A 17,150-nucleotide genomic window follows, 5' to 3' on the forward strand; every position below is an offset into this window, starting at 1 on the left:
TAAATCTGTCAGCTCCTTCTGCAAAGCTGAGCTCATCCACTTCTTCAGTGCCTCTCTTCCTGTTGGCTGTGTACCTCACAGTCATGTTTAGTTTCTGCAGCTTCTGGTTAGGCAGGTGGTATAGTAGTTGAGAAGGGTGGCTTTGGAGCCAGTTCTGGGTTTGAATTCTGACTTTTATACTTATTAGCTATGTAACATTAGTCAATTTATCTACCTTTTCTGAGTTTTTGTTGCCCTGTCTTTAAAAAAGAGAATGATATTATGTACATCCTCATAGGGTTTTATGAGAACTAAGTGAAATCCCTCAACGCTCTCAGAAACGAAATCACATCTACTGTTTTGTGCTGCCATAGCCCCAGATATTTTTTCACTTACTATACTTGAGATTAGATAACTGATTCTCTATTATTTAATGTCTTCCTCCCTGTTTATCTACAAGCTCCTAGAGGAAGAATTCTGTGTGACTTATTCTCTGTTGAATTCCCAGGGCCTGGCAAAGTGAGTTGCACATAACAGGTGTGCTTTAAAAAGTCAATGAATGAATGAATGAATGAATGAATGAATGAATAAAATGAATTCCTAGAAAATAATGTCTGCACCTACATATCAAATGTACTTAAAGGCAAAATCGTTTAGTGCCTATGCTAGAAGTAGAGGTAGTAGGAATATGAATTTAGTTATGAATATGCAAATAAGTAGTTAAAGACAGGCCTAAGAGGGCTTCTAACCCACTTCATGTAGAGAGCCAGAATCTCCTCTACAACATCCCCAACAGAAACTCAGCCATCTGGCTCATGCTTGAATAATACCCAGTGATGGAAAAGTCCTACCTCTGAGGCAGCACTTTTTCTTCTCAAAGGGCTCGGACAGTTTCTGCACTCTTCCTGGAACAGGGCACGGCCTGTGTGCTGCTCACCCTGTGTCACCCTCTCATCACTTCTGACTCTAATGCCCTCTGGCTCTTGCAAAACTTACCTGCTGCCTTCCCACAAAGCAGCCTTTGAGTATTTGAAAACGGCTACCTTGCTTACTCTTTGGTGTTTGCACCTTCAGTCTGGACAACCCCCTGTTCCCCCAGTGCCTTCTCTCAGGATGTGGTTCTTACAGCTGTCCAGACAACCACCAAACATGGACCAGGCCTGTCCGTATGCCTGATACTGCACTGGGCTCATGCAAGAAGGACTAAGAAGCATGAGGCTGAACTTTGTCCCAGAAGCAACCTGACCTTTTCCTCCAGGTAGATTAGAATATCTAAAATAACGTTCTCAAAAGAATGCCAGAGAAAAATCACAGCCTGTGAAATTATCCAAGCCTCATAGATGGCCACCTGCCCTGTCACAGTGTGGTGATCAGAGGCCAGGGAGGCCACCTCAGCTGTGGGGTGTCTGGGAAGGCTCGTGAGGCTGCATCCACAAGGCCAGCAGTCACATAGAGTGTGCCTTCCCCCTTGTTTGAAGAATCCAGCGGAGTGAGAGCTTAAGGGTATCTATGAAACTCATCCCACCCGCCCCTTCATTTTATAAAATGGACACTCAAGAATGAGAGAAAGGAGGTGATCTATCTGAATTCACCCAGAAGTTAAACAGCAAAGCTGGGCTACGATTTGGAGCAATCACTTGCTCCTTCTTTTTGGCTTCTTTTCCCCAAACTGCATTTTCACAATGTGCCCATATGCCTCTGTGTTGGGGGGTGGGGCAGGAGCAGAGACAGAGACAGAGAGGGAGCTCAGAAGTGCTTCCTCCTCCCCAATGTGCCCCTCTCAAGGACTCTCTTTGCCGATGAAGCTTATTCCAGTTTCCTCTTCTTCCTCCCACACAGCCTTCCCTCTCCCGCTCTGCTCTCACCTCACTGTTCTGTAACAGACACTTTGTGATCACCAGAGCTGACACTGCCCAGAGTCTTTGGAAGGAAAAGGAGAGTGGGTGGATAGAAAGACAAACCCCAGATGCCAAAGGATGCTGTCTTCCAAGGTGATCCAAGCATCCCAGTCTAGGTTACTCTTTGTACTCACCCCCATCCTCTAAGAGAATTCACCCCAGAGACCTCTGAGATTTTCTGCCTCCCTCCAAGAAAAGCAAGATTCTGGCCCCATTTTATAAGGAGAAAAATGAAGTTCAAGTTATTGAAAAACCTTTTATAAGGTCATTTGACTAAAACTGGAATTCAAACTTAAAACCTTTCCCATTCTAAGGATTAGGCTTGTTCTCCATTGGGCCACACTGCCCAAACTGGGGAAACCTTTGCAATTCTTAGGACTGGTATTATAATTGAGCAAAGCCAAGAAATAAACTCCTTTCTTCCTTAAACTGCCTGGGTTTGAAATCTGGCTCAGCTACTTACTAGCTGTTTGTCCGTTGCAAGTCACTTCTCCTCTCTGTACCTCAGCTATCTCACCTATGAGTGGGAATATTAATGTGGATCTCATAAGATAAAGATAAAATGAGTTAATGTATGTAAAGTTGTAGAACACAGAGTGCAACAGAAGCCCAGGGTCCCATCCTAACTCTGTCACTTACTCATGACCATTTATGCAAATCATATTTTTCTGGAAGATCTCAATTTGTTCTAGAATTGGCATAATGTTTTCAAAAGGAAAAAATTCAGCAAAACAATCTTCCTGGCTGTGTGATTTAGGGTTCTAGTTTTCCTGATTGTCTTCAGTTCAGAGGTATCAAAAAATATCTCTTAAAGCCACACTGGCTCCCTTAAGCTTAAGGAAGAGGCTGTTCTATTAATCTCAAGCACTTGGTGTTTGTATCTTTTGATCTTGCAAACCATGCACACCTCGGCTGATTTGGAATGGCCTTTTTCATGCTGGGTCAGCATCCTTTGGACCATTTCAGATATGTAGGACAGTGGCTATGATTGCTCTGACAGAGCATGGAAACTCATTGTCACCAGCAGCCTTCAAGCAAGAGGGGCCCCTTAGCACTAATTTTGGCAGATGGTTGGTGAGCTATGTAACTAGAAGAGTTCGGTCCTTGTTTCCTTACCTATCCCTCTTTTTAAGACAGAAAAATAGAGAATACAATGGGAGGGAAATGGAGCTCCAGGAGACACAGGATTTTAGGTAAATATTTACTATGTGCCAAGCACTATTCTCTAAGAATCTGACATGTAACATAGTTAATCCTCACAACAGCTATGAGAAATACCACAATAATCCTTATGTTGCAGCAAAGGATACTGAGGCACCAAAAGGTTGAGTAGCCCTCCTGAGGTTGCACAGCTAGGAGGTGGTGGAGCTGAGATTTGAATCTAGGCTGACATGCACAGGCAGTTTCTGTGACAGAGGGCAGTAACCCTCTAGGCTCTGACTCTGAACCTCAATACATGCGTATTTTCTGCTTAGAGTGTTCCCAGCCCTCTTCACCCAACCAAAGGCACTTTTTTTTTCAGTCTTCATGCTTTTGCTGCAAGGCCTTCCCTGAGCTCCAAGATCAAGTTTGGGTCCAGTCATTTTGCTCTATAATTACTTGTGTAATATTGGCCTTTCTCACTAGACCTTAGGTAACTTGAAAGCAAGGACCACACCTGTCTTCTTCTCTGCTACATTTCTATGTATAGCATGGGCCTGACAGTGTTAAGCACTCATGAGTGAATGAGTAAATGGACAAATAAATGATTAACTAGAATATTTCTTACCTGGTTCCCAGTCTCTTTCATATTTATCATGTTTGGACTTTCATTCTTCTTTTTATCAAACATTCAATGGGCACCTACTATATGGGAGGCTTGTGAAGGTATAAACCATCTTTTCATCAAAAGGTGGGCATGCTATGAGTATTTGCTTGGCCTTTTCTAGATAGAAAGGTTTTGATCATGTAAAGGGTAGATGCAATTGGTTTTAAGTCCACTGGGATCTGTAGCCATAAGGGCCCACCTCATACCAGGAAATTTGCTCTTGCTCTGAAATGGCCTTGGCCAGGTGTCATTCCTGACCACAACAGTTGGGGCAGAGTAAAGATGAAGGGACTCTCTGGAAGACCAACTATTCCCAGGCCAGGTAGTATACCCATGCAGCCTTGCAATCAATAGCCCAACGTGGAGTCCCTGACCTTCTGCCAGAAAGTGCCAGCATTTTATCCTAAATCCCAGGACTGAGAGAAATTAGTTTGTGAGACCCTGACTGACATTTGCCATGCTTTGTCAATACTGGATACTTTTATGAGGTATGTCTGTTGGTGTGTTTGCAGATATCCACGTGTGCCTCCCTGGTTCCAAATGTAATTGGATAAGTCAACACGAATGCTTTTTTCTTCCCAATATTTATGGTATTTTCACTGATTTAAGCACAGCTACAATACCTTATTTAATTAGAGGGAACCAGACTACCCTCTGTGTTACCAGAGATTATATAGGGAGAGGACACCTTAAAGGTTTGGTTGGTTAAAGTGGCTAAAATAGGAAAATGTGAAGACTTTTATGCAGAGACATGGGTATTTGAGGACACAATTAAGTCTTCAGCCCAGGAATATTCCACAAATTCACACATATCCATATTCATGCGCACATACCTGTGTGATCACAGAATTGTAGATCAAAGCTGGAAGAGCCCTTAAGAGAGAAATCAAGTGGCTCAGAAGTTCCCAGACTTTTTAGTTTGAAGCTGTAGTTTCAAATGGAATCTTGGGGGAGAACTCTCATATATAAAACAGATAAAAAGCAGAGCTACTATGGTGGAAAAGAGAGGGTGGGATTTAGGACTGCATCTTTCTGCCCTTTCCCTAACCTAATATGGTAACTTCTAAAATGCCTGCAACCAGGAACATAGCTTATAAGATCATTGATGTAGCCAAAGTTATTATTTTGCAGATCAATCAACTAACGGCTATACAGGTTGAGATAATTGCCCAAGGACAAACAACTCATGAGATTCAAAGACAGGATTTATGTGGTTCTTCCTAAAACTCTTTTCCTGACACTTCTTATTTATGACCTGGTTCACAATAGACTACACAAAAAAGTCAATAAGAAGACCTCTTTGATCCACAAGACAAAAGCTGAGGCTGAGTGGTGACAGGATTGAAGCTTATAAAAAATTCATGAGAGGGTGAGAAGAAACTTTCTGTTCCTTCATTCCTCCACATGTATTGAGCATGCACCCTGATCCCAGTACTGCGTGTGGACGCTGTGGGGGCCAATGTCCCTGCCCTCCAGGAGCTCACAGTCTCACAGGGAAGATGAGAAGGGCCCCTGCACGCTCAAAGAGAAAGCTAGGAGAGGCCTAGAAGAGATAGGAATAAAGTGCTGTGTGGTTCACATTTCAAGTACCAGCACACATTAAAGGAGCTAAGGGAAATGCCATGATCTCATAGAAGCCTGATACTTCCTTCTTGGTATAAAGATGTGTGCTGCTCTGAGTGCTTCATTGCAGGACAGGACATAAATGAATAGACTGGCCTCACTAGTGGTTGGGAGGCTTGATGTACAGTGGTTAGAAAACAAGTCCTAGAGTCTTTTTACTTGTTGGTCTCTGTCCCTCACTAGCTATACTGTACTGAGCAGGAGCTACTCCATTAACTTAAGCCTCAATTTTTTAAATTTCTAATTTGCTAATGGGAATGATAATAGTACCCACTTTACAGGATTGCTATGAGGATTAAATGAGATCACACAAATAAAGCACTTAGCACAGTTTCTACTACACAGTACAGGTTTGATACATGTTAGGTACTTGTAATTATTGTTTTAGCCAAAGTCTGCCTTCTATGACATCTGCCCTTTCATTGGCTCTGGCCTGCGTTCCAGAGCCTCAGAGAACAAATCATCCATCTCTTCCCCATGACAACCCTTCTGGGACTCAAATACATCCTTCACTTACTTTCTTGGTCTTCTATACTTTTTTAGGCTGCTAATTCCCACTTTAAAAAAAATACTTCTAATATAAGAAGACTTTCAAACCACAGTTTCCTATAACTACTCTCTCTATGGAGCTGTCATCTAAGATTTTATCTGACAATTTGGGGAAACCTGGCATGTTCAACCTGTGCCATTCAGAGTATAAAGTACAAGTTCTTTGATTTTTCTCTCATCTTACCTCCTGTGGATCTCAAGGGGATGGGGTGGAGGAAGTGTCCCAGGATTTGTTTAATAAACCTTACTTGCCCGTTTCCTTGAACAATGTTAGATGCTCCTTCTTCCTTCTGACTGGTGTGGTGTCAGCACAGGCAGGATGATGAGGGCTGAACAGCTTGTATGTGACCCCTTGAAAGAATCCCAGAGCAAAGGAAATCCAGCTTTGAAGATAAAGCTTTTCATCCTTCGATAGCTATGTTCCTATACACCTGCTTCATGTTCTCTCAGGCTTCTTGCCTGACCCAGTCCCTGTATTTGAAGCAGTTCTAACACCTAACCTCTTTTGACCCAATGATAATGATAGTGGTGAATGTGGTGATCACAATAATAGCTAACATTCATTAAGCACTTACTATGTGCCAGACACGGTTCTAAGTGCTTAGTTTTATTAATTATTTTAAACCGTTCACCAATCCTATGATGTAGGTGCTATATCTGCATTTTGAAGACCAAAGAACTGAGCCTCAGAGAGGTTAAGTAACCAGTAGACACACATAATCAGTTCTTTTGTTTCCAATTGCACGTGATAATTAATAGTCATAATGATGGCCCAGAGCCTCTTCAAGATTCTTAAAGCATTCTCCAAATCTTCACAGCAAGATGAAAGCATGTCCAATGTAGTTGTAGTGTTAAACACCTCTTTAGGATATCATAATTACTTGAAATGCCTTTTTATTCTAATCCTTTGAAAATTATAATTGGCATATGATAGATGGAGTGACTATATTAACTAGTTTACTTAATTGAGCACATTCACTCCCCATCATTGTACTCAAATGGCTTTCCAGCATTGTGTTACCTCCTACAGTGGATATAGAGAGGAGACACATTCTGTTCTCAACTAATCCTCTCACCAGCCATATAACCTTAAGCCACTATTCCCCTCTTTGGGCCTCAGTTTCCTTATCTGAACAATATGAGGGGTTTGTTTTACCTCATACAGTGGATATAGAGAGGAGACAGATTCTGTTCTCAACCAATCCTCTAACCGGCCATATAACCTTAAGCCACTATTCCCCTCTCTGGGCCTCAGTTTCCCTATCTGTACAATATGAAGGGTTTGGTCTTCTCTCCAAAATCTTTGCTCCTGTATAGGTCAAAAGTCAGCAAACTATGGTCCCTGTGTCAAATCCAGCCATCACCTGATTTTATATGGCTCGTGAGCTAAGAATGGTTTTTTACATTTTTTAATTGTTGGGAAAAAAATCAAAAGAATGATATTTTATAATATGTGGAACTATATGACATTAAATTACCATGCCAAAAAATATTGGGACAGCCATGCTGTTCCAATTACTATATACTAAATAGTAATAGTAAATTACTATTTTCTATATATGGCTGCTTTCATGCTGCAATGACAGAGCTGACTAGTTGTGACAAGAACCATATGGTTTGAAAAGCCTAAAATATTTATAATCTGGCCCTTTACATAAAAAGTTTGCTGACCCCTTGCATAGATGTGGAATAGGGGGACACTAATAGGCTTCAGATAAACTAGACACTTTGGAAGCATCTAAAGACCCTTAGGAGGTTAGTGTCAAGGAGAGGAACCTAGTGCAGTCCCACAAACATTCCTTCAAGAAAGCAAGCTATATTTGAAGGCCCCTGCTCTGGCAGGGTGACATATTCTGGCTATTAACTGTGCCAGCCACAGTCTGAGGTTCATTGTCCCTCTTTGTCTGGAGCAATCTTGACACACCATCCTAAAGCTAAACTCATATGTTTCTCCACTGGTGGGGCAGTAGAATACATTTGTGAAGAAGACATATTTTATAGTTGGACCACAGTTTGAATTCTTGCTTGCTGTGTGATCTCAGGGAAATTTCCAAAGGTCTCTTAACTGTAGCTCATTAACAGAAAATTAGGATGGATACTCACTCACTCATTTATGCAAATAAGTATTGGGTGTCTACTGTGCACATTTACCTCTTGGAATTGTTTAAGTAATTAAAGGATTATGTGTATAAAGCATTTAACAGAATGCCTGACTCAGGAATAGAGCTTGGAAAATGTTTAAAATACATCTCAAACGATTATTATTCTTTTGTTTTTAAATTACAGTAACCTCAAAACTCTTAAAAAGCTGTTTGAATAAAGTTATATAATGCATACAAAGGGGCATTTTTAGCCATTATTGTCATTTTCATTCTTATAAGCAATGCTTCTGAAGCCGTTTTCAGTAGAGCACTTAACAGCACCAGTGTGCTTTAATTTCAGGCCAGGAGATAAAAAATTAAGCAGGGCTCTCTTAAAAGACTATAACAAAGCCTCAATAAATGCAACAACTTCTCTCCCCTGTCCTGCCACTGCTACTCCCTCCCCCACTTTCCAGTGATTAATGGATGATATCTAAGATACATTAGAGCTATCTGAGGATCTATTTTTATTTTTTAATAGTATTAAAAATATAATATATTCACATGATAAAACAGATATTACAGAAGGGTATGAAATAAAAGATAAATGCCCATTCTTTCCAATTCTATACTTCATAGAGGTAACTATTTTAAAACCTTTTCCTGCATTTGGTTATTTAATGGTTTACTTTACACTTCTACATAATGTATTTATGTTTCTTTTTCTTGCTTTATCAACTTCAACTCCATATCTGACTTCCCATTAGAAAGATGACAAATCAGCTCATGTTACACCCCCAACATCCCCTTCTCAATGTTTGTTAATTATGCTATTATTTGGAATTATTCTGATGATTACCTTATATTTTTAATATAGTGAACCTTGATTTTTGATTCACCAGCATTAGAGCTTTGTCAAAATACAGATATCCAGTTTCCTCTTTAGGGCTACTGAATGATAATCCTTGGGGATGGTTATTTAGCAAAAGTGCCTCAAGGTATTCTGATACGTCCCTCAGAACCACTTTCTGAGAGCTTACAGTTTATTGGTCAATTTATTTGCATTTAATAATGACAGTAGACACAGCATTCTTTCTCACCGATTTATTAGTCACACATGGGGCAGTGCGAAATGCTACATAGGTGCAGAAGAAGCAGACAAGAACACAGTGACCTAATAGCCCTAGGAACTCACTCATCACCAAGCTTCACTTTAGGTGAGAAACAGTCACTCTAAGAGAAGCATCTGGTACCACTGCTGGGAGGTCAGTGGAAGGATAGTGGGTGTAGACCTGCATTCTTGTGCTGAATAGCTGGAAAAACACTGACTAACCTGAAAAACAAGTACCCTGTAGATTAATTTCATTTTTTTTGTCAATAGTAACAGTATATAGAGCAACGGTCCCAGCATTTGGGAACATGTTGTAAAATAGGCAAAATGGCTCAAAGAAAGTAGTAATCTAACTTCGTAGTTAAAATTTTTAATAGAATATAATTAGCAATGTAGTATTTTTATATAATACTATATAATTAATAGCACAAATAAAGCAGATAAAGAAAAATGTTCTAATTACCAAATATTACCCTCTAAGGTTTTTTTTAATAAAATGGCAAAGAAAATTAGAAAATTTAATTAAACCTTATTTAATGAGAGTTCCCAGGGGAACAGAATGAGTGAATTGAATTTTCCCATAAACCAGTGTGCAAAGAGTTAACACCTTTATTTCCCCCTTCTTAGTCAAGAACACATTTGTACAGGTTCATTTTCTTGAATTATGGAGAAATTTAGTCTAGTAACTATAATAGAGTCATTTCTTAGTGATTAAAAACATTGTAGAGATGCAAGATTATTATTCCCAGCATGAAATCTTAAATGGGAGGGAAGATGTCAGCTATTAGATGAGAATATAGTTCATGACCCCAAGTTATTTCGTAATTTTGTTTCTTTTACTTAACATCATAGCTATGAGCTTGTTTTATCATTCTCTGTCCATTTTTCCTTAGGAGAGGATGGGGGTTCAGTTGGGGAGTCTTATTAGTTTGATCATAAGTAACTAAGTTTTGGCTGCACTAACCTTGTTGTCAGACATTCTGGTGACAAGATTGAGTGGCATTTATGTTGAGCAGTTGAGGAAACTCAGCCATTTCTTTTGGCCTCCATTATGTCTGAGATGGAAGCAGTCAGTATGAAATGCCCAGGACCTTGTTACAAATTTTCCAGAGACAGAATTTGACTGCAGGAGATATTTTCCATTTCAATCTCTCAGTAGTTACTTTATGAACATGTTCTTTTTAAAGTCTCTAAGAACTACAAGAAATCTCTCAACTGTGCTCTAGCTTTTAACCAGTGCTGGGATAAGTGCTCTCTTAGATGGTATAACGTCTTGGAATGCATATTGGGTACAGGAACCTAGTTCTGATTTCACCTTTACTAACAGCTTGCTAGAACCATTGTGCAAATCAGCTATATCTGTGAAACTCTGTAAACTGTGGCTGTGGAACACGTTAAACTCAAAAGGTATTTTCAACCTGAATTTCTCTTTTCAACCAATTACAATCACCCACTGGTGTTTGCTGCCTGCTGGTCATATTTCCCCTGGATAATTGTCTTTCTTTCTTGAGGAAAGACTCTGGCTTTCATTTATTCACTCAACAAATATATACTGTGCACCTACTCTCTGCCAAGCATTGTTCTAGGAGCAGGTTCTAGGACACATCAGTGACCAAGACAAATAAAGGTTCCTGCTCTTATGAAACTGACATTTCAATAGGAGGAAAGAGGATATGGGAACACATGAGTGAACAAGATAATCTTAAATGGTGATAAAAACTCTGGAGAAGCTCTAACAGGGCACTGAGATAGAGCAGACTGGATAGGGTGCTGGGGGTAACTCTACTATGTTCTTCCGGAAGCAGTTTCCTGAAACAAGGATTCAAGTACAAGGAGCGTCTTGGGTGCCAATCCTTAAAAAACCAGGGAAGGGAGGTAGAGAAGGGAAGCCTGCCTACAAAGGTTCATAAACAAGATGCCTACGCTGCAGCTACTGAAGGAGCACAGTCCCTGAGGGGATCCCGACATGTCAGTGTAGAACCCACCTCAGGGTCATGCCATGCAGGGGAGAGGATTCTGGGGCACTTATCTACTGACTCTTCATCTATCATTGATTGAAAGCTGCTTCTGGGCATCTTAACTCCTCAACATGTCTAAGTTAGCCTGCAGGTAGGCGGAGTAGCCAGGTGTTTGCAGTTAGTATGTAAAGTAGAATACCCATGTAGAAAGGGGAGTGGAAGTGAACAGGATGCTGACATTGTCTACAACAGGGCAAGAACTGGTTCTTTAGATAAGAAGTCGGGAAACACCTCTCTGAGAGATGGCAGTCTAGCTGAGATCCAAAAAATGGAAAGGAGCAAGACAGGAAAATCACATTTCCAGGCAGAGAGAATAGCAAGGACAAAGGCTCTCAGTGTGACTAAGCTTGCTTTGTTTACAAAAATAGAAACAATAAAAAATCGCAGAACTTTAGAGGCATGGGGTGGGGGAGGGTTGTTTTTGAATCATGAATTCTATTCTTTTAGATAGAAAAATTAGAGAAGGCCAATGAGAAATTCAGAAACATGGACGGTGTCCTAGGATCCCAAGAGGGAGCTGGGACCGCTGCTCTAATTCCTTGGCTCCCAGTTCAGAACTTCTCCATCGACCATGGATCCCCTGCTCATTTTCCCATTTCTCTCATTGGAATTTGGTGGTTTTCCCCAAGCCATGGAGCTGAAAGGGAATTGCCTGTATGATCCCACTCAAATTCCTTGGGCAGTTTTCCAAGATATGATCAATGGCATATGAGTGGAAGATCTGCACATGACTTCTGAAAAAAGTTCTTCATGAAGAAGTTGTGCATTCCATTTTTTTCTTCCTGCTGGGCAGGCCCCCAATTATACCTAAAAGAAACCCAAATTAACATTAAGGCTCTATGTGACCGGCTTTGGGCTGCCAATTTGACCTCCTTTCCCACCCTTTCTCTTCAAACTCACTGTTCCACAGTCACACCAGCCTCCTTATTGTTTCTTGAATATGCCAATCATCCTCTCACCTCTGGGCCTTTGCTCAGAAGGCTCTTCTCCAAATATCCCCATAGCTCAGACACAGGCATCACTTCACTCAGGTCCCTAAGCCAAGACCACCTCCTCGGGGAGGCTCATCCTCATCATTCCTTCCAAAGCATGACACTGCCCCTCCCCATTCTCTTACCTCACTTCATCCTTCATGGGGCTCATTGCTACCACAGAGTATACTATTCCAGATTATACTATACTATGCTGCATATTTACTTGTTCATTTATTGTCTATCTTCCCCACTAGAATATAAGCTCCATAAGGGAAGAAACTTGCTTTATTCACTATTAGAACAGTGCACTATGACTTTTCAAAAATGTTTGTTGAAATTATTAATCAGTGAATAAGTGAGTGAGTGATTGAGTGTACCAATGCCTAGCAGAGGCCCTTAGTTCTGGTGCTCTCTCTGTTACTAACTCCCTAAATGACTCTGCAAGTTGATTCTTCCACTCTGCCTCAGTTTCTTTATCTGGCAAATAGACATATAATGTTTACGTTAAAAAAGGATAAACTGAAATGAGGCCATAGATATGAAAGTACTGCACATTATTGAATATATTATACAAATGTAAAATTTCCTTTTATGGTCGAAGCCTTCTTGAGTTTGAGTAAACTTCACCAAATGGAGTGGAAAGTGTCATTATAATAAACAATCCTTCACGGTTGCTGGAATTGATCAGGCCTCATGGAGTGGTGAAAATTTACTCTGTTGTATGGAAAAGAGCACAAGGTGAGGATGGAGACTGGGATCAGAACTCGGCCTCTTCCACAGACTTGCTGGTGTCCTTGGGTAACTCATAGGAGCTTGCCCAGTGAAATTCAGATTTCTCTTCTCTCAAAATGGCTGGGTATTGGGATGGTAGACGAGATTATTCCCTCCTTAGAGGTTTCTACCTTGTACTATATATCTGTATCATCATAATAATCACAGCCACTATTTATTGATCACTTGGTCTGCACCATGCACTTGACATGTGTCATTGCATTGTATGTTTACCCCAACAATCGGACCTCCATTATTCAGACAAGAAAACTGTCAAGTAACTTAGTTAATAGTGGTATAACTACTGGCTTATGCATAGCAGTGCCAGCACTCCAAACTATGCATACTGGCTCCTGAGCTGTGCTAATTTTGTGCACAAACTAAGTAATAACCAAGTTCAAAGGAAAGGAGGCCTAACTGTCTCTCCATTGAGTAGGTTTCATCTGGTGGAACTGAATGGAAAATCCTGTGGTTTTGGAACAGGTTAAGTTGATTTATCCAGGCAGCATGTTCTGACTTCTCCCTCCTCCCCCTCTCACAGGGTTTCATGGACATTGACTTAAACAAATTCAAGGAGAGTGGCGCCAATGTGACAGGTTTCCAGCTGGTGAACTACACAGACACTATTCCAGCCAAGATCATGCAGCAGTGGAAGAATAGTGATGCTCGAGACCACACACGGGTGGACTGGAAGAGACCCAAGGTGAGTGGATAGGCGGCCAGCAGCAAAGGGCCAGCCTGGTCCCTTTGCCTGCCCCAGATTTCTGAGCTGCATTAGTCTTCAGAAAGGAATCAGTTTTCTAAAGGGAACAAATTCAGGGAAATATATTTGTAAAGATTATTAGGTACAAGGTGCAGGGGTCAGACAACCCAAAATGACATGGTTTTAATGAGGGAGACATTTTATTTATCTCTCCTGTGAAGAAAATTTAGGAGTCAGCAGTCCCAGACTTGTAAAATGGCTCCACAGTCATTAAATATCCAGGCTTCTTTTACCTTCTTGCTCTGCTGTCCTCCACATATGGCTGCTGCCTAATAGTACAAGAGGGCTGCTTAAACTACAGCCATTGCCTCAGCATTCTACCCAGTAGGAAGAAAAAAAAACCATGCAATGCACAACTTCTTCATGAAGAACTGTTTTCAGAAGTCACACGCAGATCTTCCACTCATATGCTGTTGATCGTATCTTGGAAAACTACCCCCCAGTTGGCTGCAAGGGAAGCTGGAAAATGGTGGTTCTATTCTGGGCAGAGCCACCATGTTGCCCAGCTCAGGAGGATGCTCATTTCTTTGTAGATGGAGCTTCTTTGTGTAGTGAGGTGGCCCTTATTCTGCTCAGCCGTGTGCCCAGCTAAAAATCAGGGCAACCTAACTAAGGAATATCCAGCAGATCTCCTGCTGTACCTGGGAGAGTTCACTCTCAGTAATCATGCAGACTCTCTGCTTCTCACTTCCCAGCAACACAGCTCTAAATACTGCCACCAAAATCTATTTTGTTTATTTGAGAATGCTTGGGAATAAGGATAGCAAATAATTCTTTTTCCGAAGTCAAACCAGATAGCTTGACAGTGGCCATATGGGAACCCTGTGTTGAGAAGGATACTAAGGCCAAGTTTGTTTATCTGGACAAACAGTGAATCTTTGACAGACTTTCTCTTGCCAGTCAATCCATTTCTTTTTATAAATGGCAAACCACATAACGGAGACACTTCTTATCTCACTATTGTTCAAACTGATTTAACTCTTCAATAATGAAGACTTACTTCAATATGAGCTTAAGCAAACAAAATCGCAAATATGCTTTAAAGCAATGAGAAAACTACATAGAAGTTAATTAAGTAATGTGTAATGATTGCACTCCAATTTCCAAAAGACTGAGCAGATGACAAAAATAACCAAATGTAATTTAATTTTTTTTTTTTTTTTTTTTTTTGAGATGGAGTCTGGCTCAGTCGCCCAGGCTGGAGTGCAGTGGCAGGATCTCGGCTCACTGCAAGCTCCGCCTCCCGAGTTCACACCATTCTCCTGCCTCAGCCTCCCAAGTAGCTGGGACTACAGGTGCCCACCACCATGCCTGGCTAGTTTTTTGTATTTTTTAGTAGAGACGGGGTTTCACCGTGTTAGCCAGGATGGTCTTGATCTCCTGACCTTGTGATCCTCCCACCTTGGCCTCCCAAAGTGCTCAGATTACAGGCGTGAGCCACCGCGCCCAGCATGTAATTTAATTTTTTAAAAAAGAAGTGAGAGAATTAAATTTAAAAAATTAGAAAAATACCCATTCATTCGTTCTTCAATTCTCTATTGTGAACTTGGAGTGTGCTAGGCAACATAATAAGTATTAGGAACAAATTAGTGAAGAAAACAGACTTAGCTTCCAAAGCCAGGATATATTTTCCTGGACTGCTCTCCTGATTTTGTTTCATCCACATCCTAGTCCCCTTTTTGTCAGGAGAGGGTATAATTGATAGTTGTTGTGAGTAAGAATGAGGGGAAAGTTTACAGGATATAAACTTACCACTTAGGTAAGCCATATGTGGAAAAAATTAAGAGCTCACCCTTCTTTCATTTTCTTTTTGCTTTTACTTTTACAAGAGATGAAAGAGTTAATCGTTCCTCTTGGTTTCCAGCTGATGACTGTAATGCCGGGATAAACCAGCTGATTTTTCGTGAACTGTATCCAGCCTGCAGATGTGTTATATGTAATCAATGCATTTTTTCCCAACTGAACCAACATTTTAAAAATTGCAAGATTGCACACAGAAACCTAGAATCCTGGCTTCTCATCAAAAATTATAACTGGCAGTACTGAACTCACAGTTCAGGAGGTCAGCATTGACTAGCATGGTCGAGCAGCAGCACCCATCTGATTGAATATTTATGCTTCTCAGGGACACCATCCCTGATTCACCACTGTCTCCCCACGTATACCATGCACCTGGCACACTGCACACCCTTCTCATCACCAGAAAACACATTCCTAAATACAGCACCCAAACCTGCCTTCCTGTCAGCTCTCTTTGATACCTAATTGTTTCCACTCCTCCCACTAGTACACCTCGGCGCTCACCTACGATGGAGTGAAGGTGATGGCTGAGGCTTTCCAGAGCCTGCGGAGGCAGAGAATTGATATATCTCGCCGGGGAAATGCTGGGGATTGTCTGGCTAACCCAGCTGTTCCCTGGGGCCAAGGGATCGACATCCAGAGAGCTCTGCAGCAGGTAAGACCACCAATGTTTGCCCCATCTCATGGGAGCCTACTGGGGGATTTCAGCGTCAAATTCCAATAAAACACAGGTATTCTAAAGAAAAGGAAGAAAATGCCTGAAGTTCAGAACAACCACTGCATTGTTGGTGTTGGTGGTTCTTAGCATACATTGAAGCTCATATAAAAAAAAACAATAGTGATATGGAACAGTTGTTTCTTGTAGTGTAAAAGCTGTATTTTCTCCTTAGCAATTTTGCTGAAAAAGGAGAGCTGGTGATTTTCTGTGTATGGGAAAGGGATTTGAAATAAACAAGGATGAAACTGAACCATGTTAATAGTCTCCTGGAAACACTCCCCTCTTGCCCTGATTTTCTGGATTTCTTCCTTTGCTCTCTGCACACATTTTATGAGAGCCTGGTGTATGTGGACCCTAAAAATGTTTCTCAGTACTTCTGATACTACCTTCTTGCTTCTCAGCATTTCATTCATCAATTATGTTTGCACTTAAGAATAGTTAAAGGGCAGGGATAGAAAATGGCCATGCCAACTCCAATCAATTGGCTATGCAAAAGCTTCTGAGGCTGAATCCAGATACAACAGAGAGAAGCATAAATATTCAATTAGTGATATGTCTGCTGTGGAAGCAGGATGAGACAGTGGTACATGTGGGTGTATATTTAACATGACTGGTTTAGAAGACTTTGAGGACTTGCCCTCAGCTTTATTGCTCTTGGGGCTCCTGTAGATCTCTAAAGCACCTCAAGCCCAGGCTACGATCCTCAAACTGCCAAGGAATAGCACTATATTTTTGTTCTGATGCCTCCTGATAGAGAAGCTGTATTTCCGAAGGGACAGGGAGAGGATGGCTGTGCTTGCTGCAAAGGAATAACAAAGCATTGGCCACAATGACAAGCCAGCACAGCAAGATTATTTGGCACAAATGTCCCTCAGGACCCACCCTCCCCAACAAATGGAGTTGCCTGCCTAAGACCAGCTTTACTTTTAAGATGACATTCAGCAGAAGATGAATTTGGGCTCCTTGGGGAGAAGAGGAGCATTTCTGAATGAGAGAGAAATGTAGAGCAAAATGTACAACTATTCCCACTTGTTTGCCAACCACACGTGCACAGCTCT

At 41.1% G+C, this 17,150-nt stretch overlaps 1 protein-coding gene across 9 annotated transcripts in view; it reads left to right on the forward strand.

The window, feature by feature from the left end:
- The window catches only part of GRIA1 (glutamate ionotropic receptor AMPA type subunit 1), a 375,656-nt gene that overhangs the window by 177,073 nt on the left and 181,433 nt on the right, over nucleotides 1-17,150 (forward strand). For all 9 annotated transcript variants that reach the window (XM_054556113.2, XM_054556112.2, XM_024247249.3 and 6 more), the window contains exons 6-7: nucleotides 13,353-13,514; nucleotides 15,862-16,029. In XM_054556113.2, the coding sequence (XP_054412088.2) occupies nucleotides 13,353-13,514; nucleotides 15,862-16,029 (330 nt within the window). The remainder of the gene's footprint in view (nucleotides 1-13,352; nucleotides 13,515-15,861; nucleotides 16,030-17,150) is intronic.

The sequence above is a fragment of the Pongo abelii genome, chromosome 4 (genome assembly GCF_028885655.2).
Source record: "Pongo abelii isolate AG06213 chromosome 4, NHGRI_mPonAbe1-v2.0_pri, whole genome shotgun sequence".
Taxonomy (NCBI): Eukaryota; Metazoa; Chordata; class Mammalia; order Primates; family Hominidae; genus Pongo; species Pongo abelii.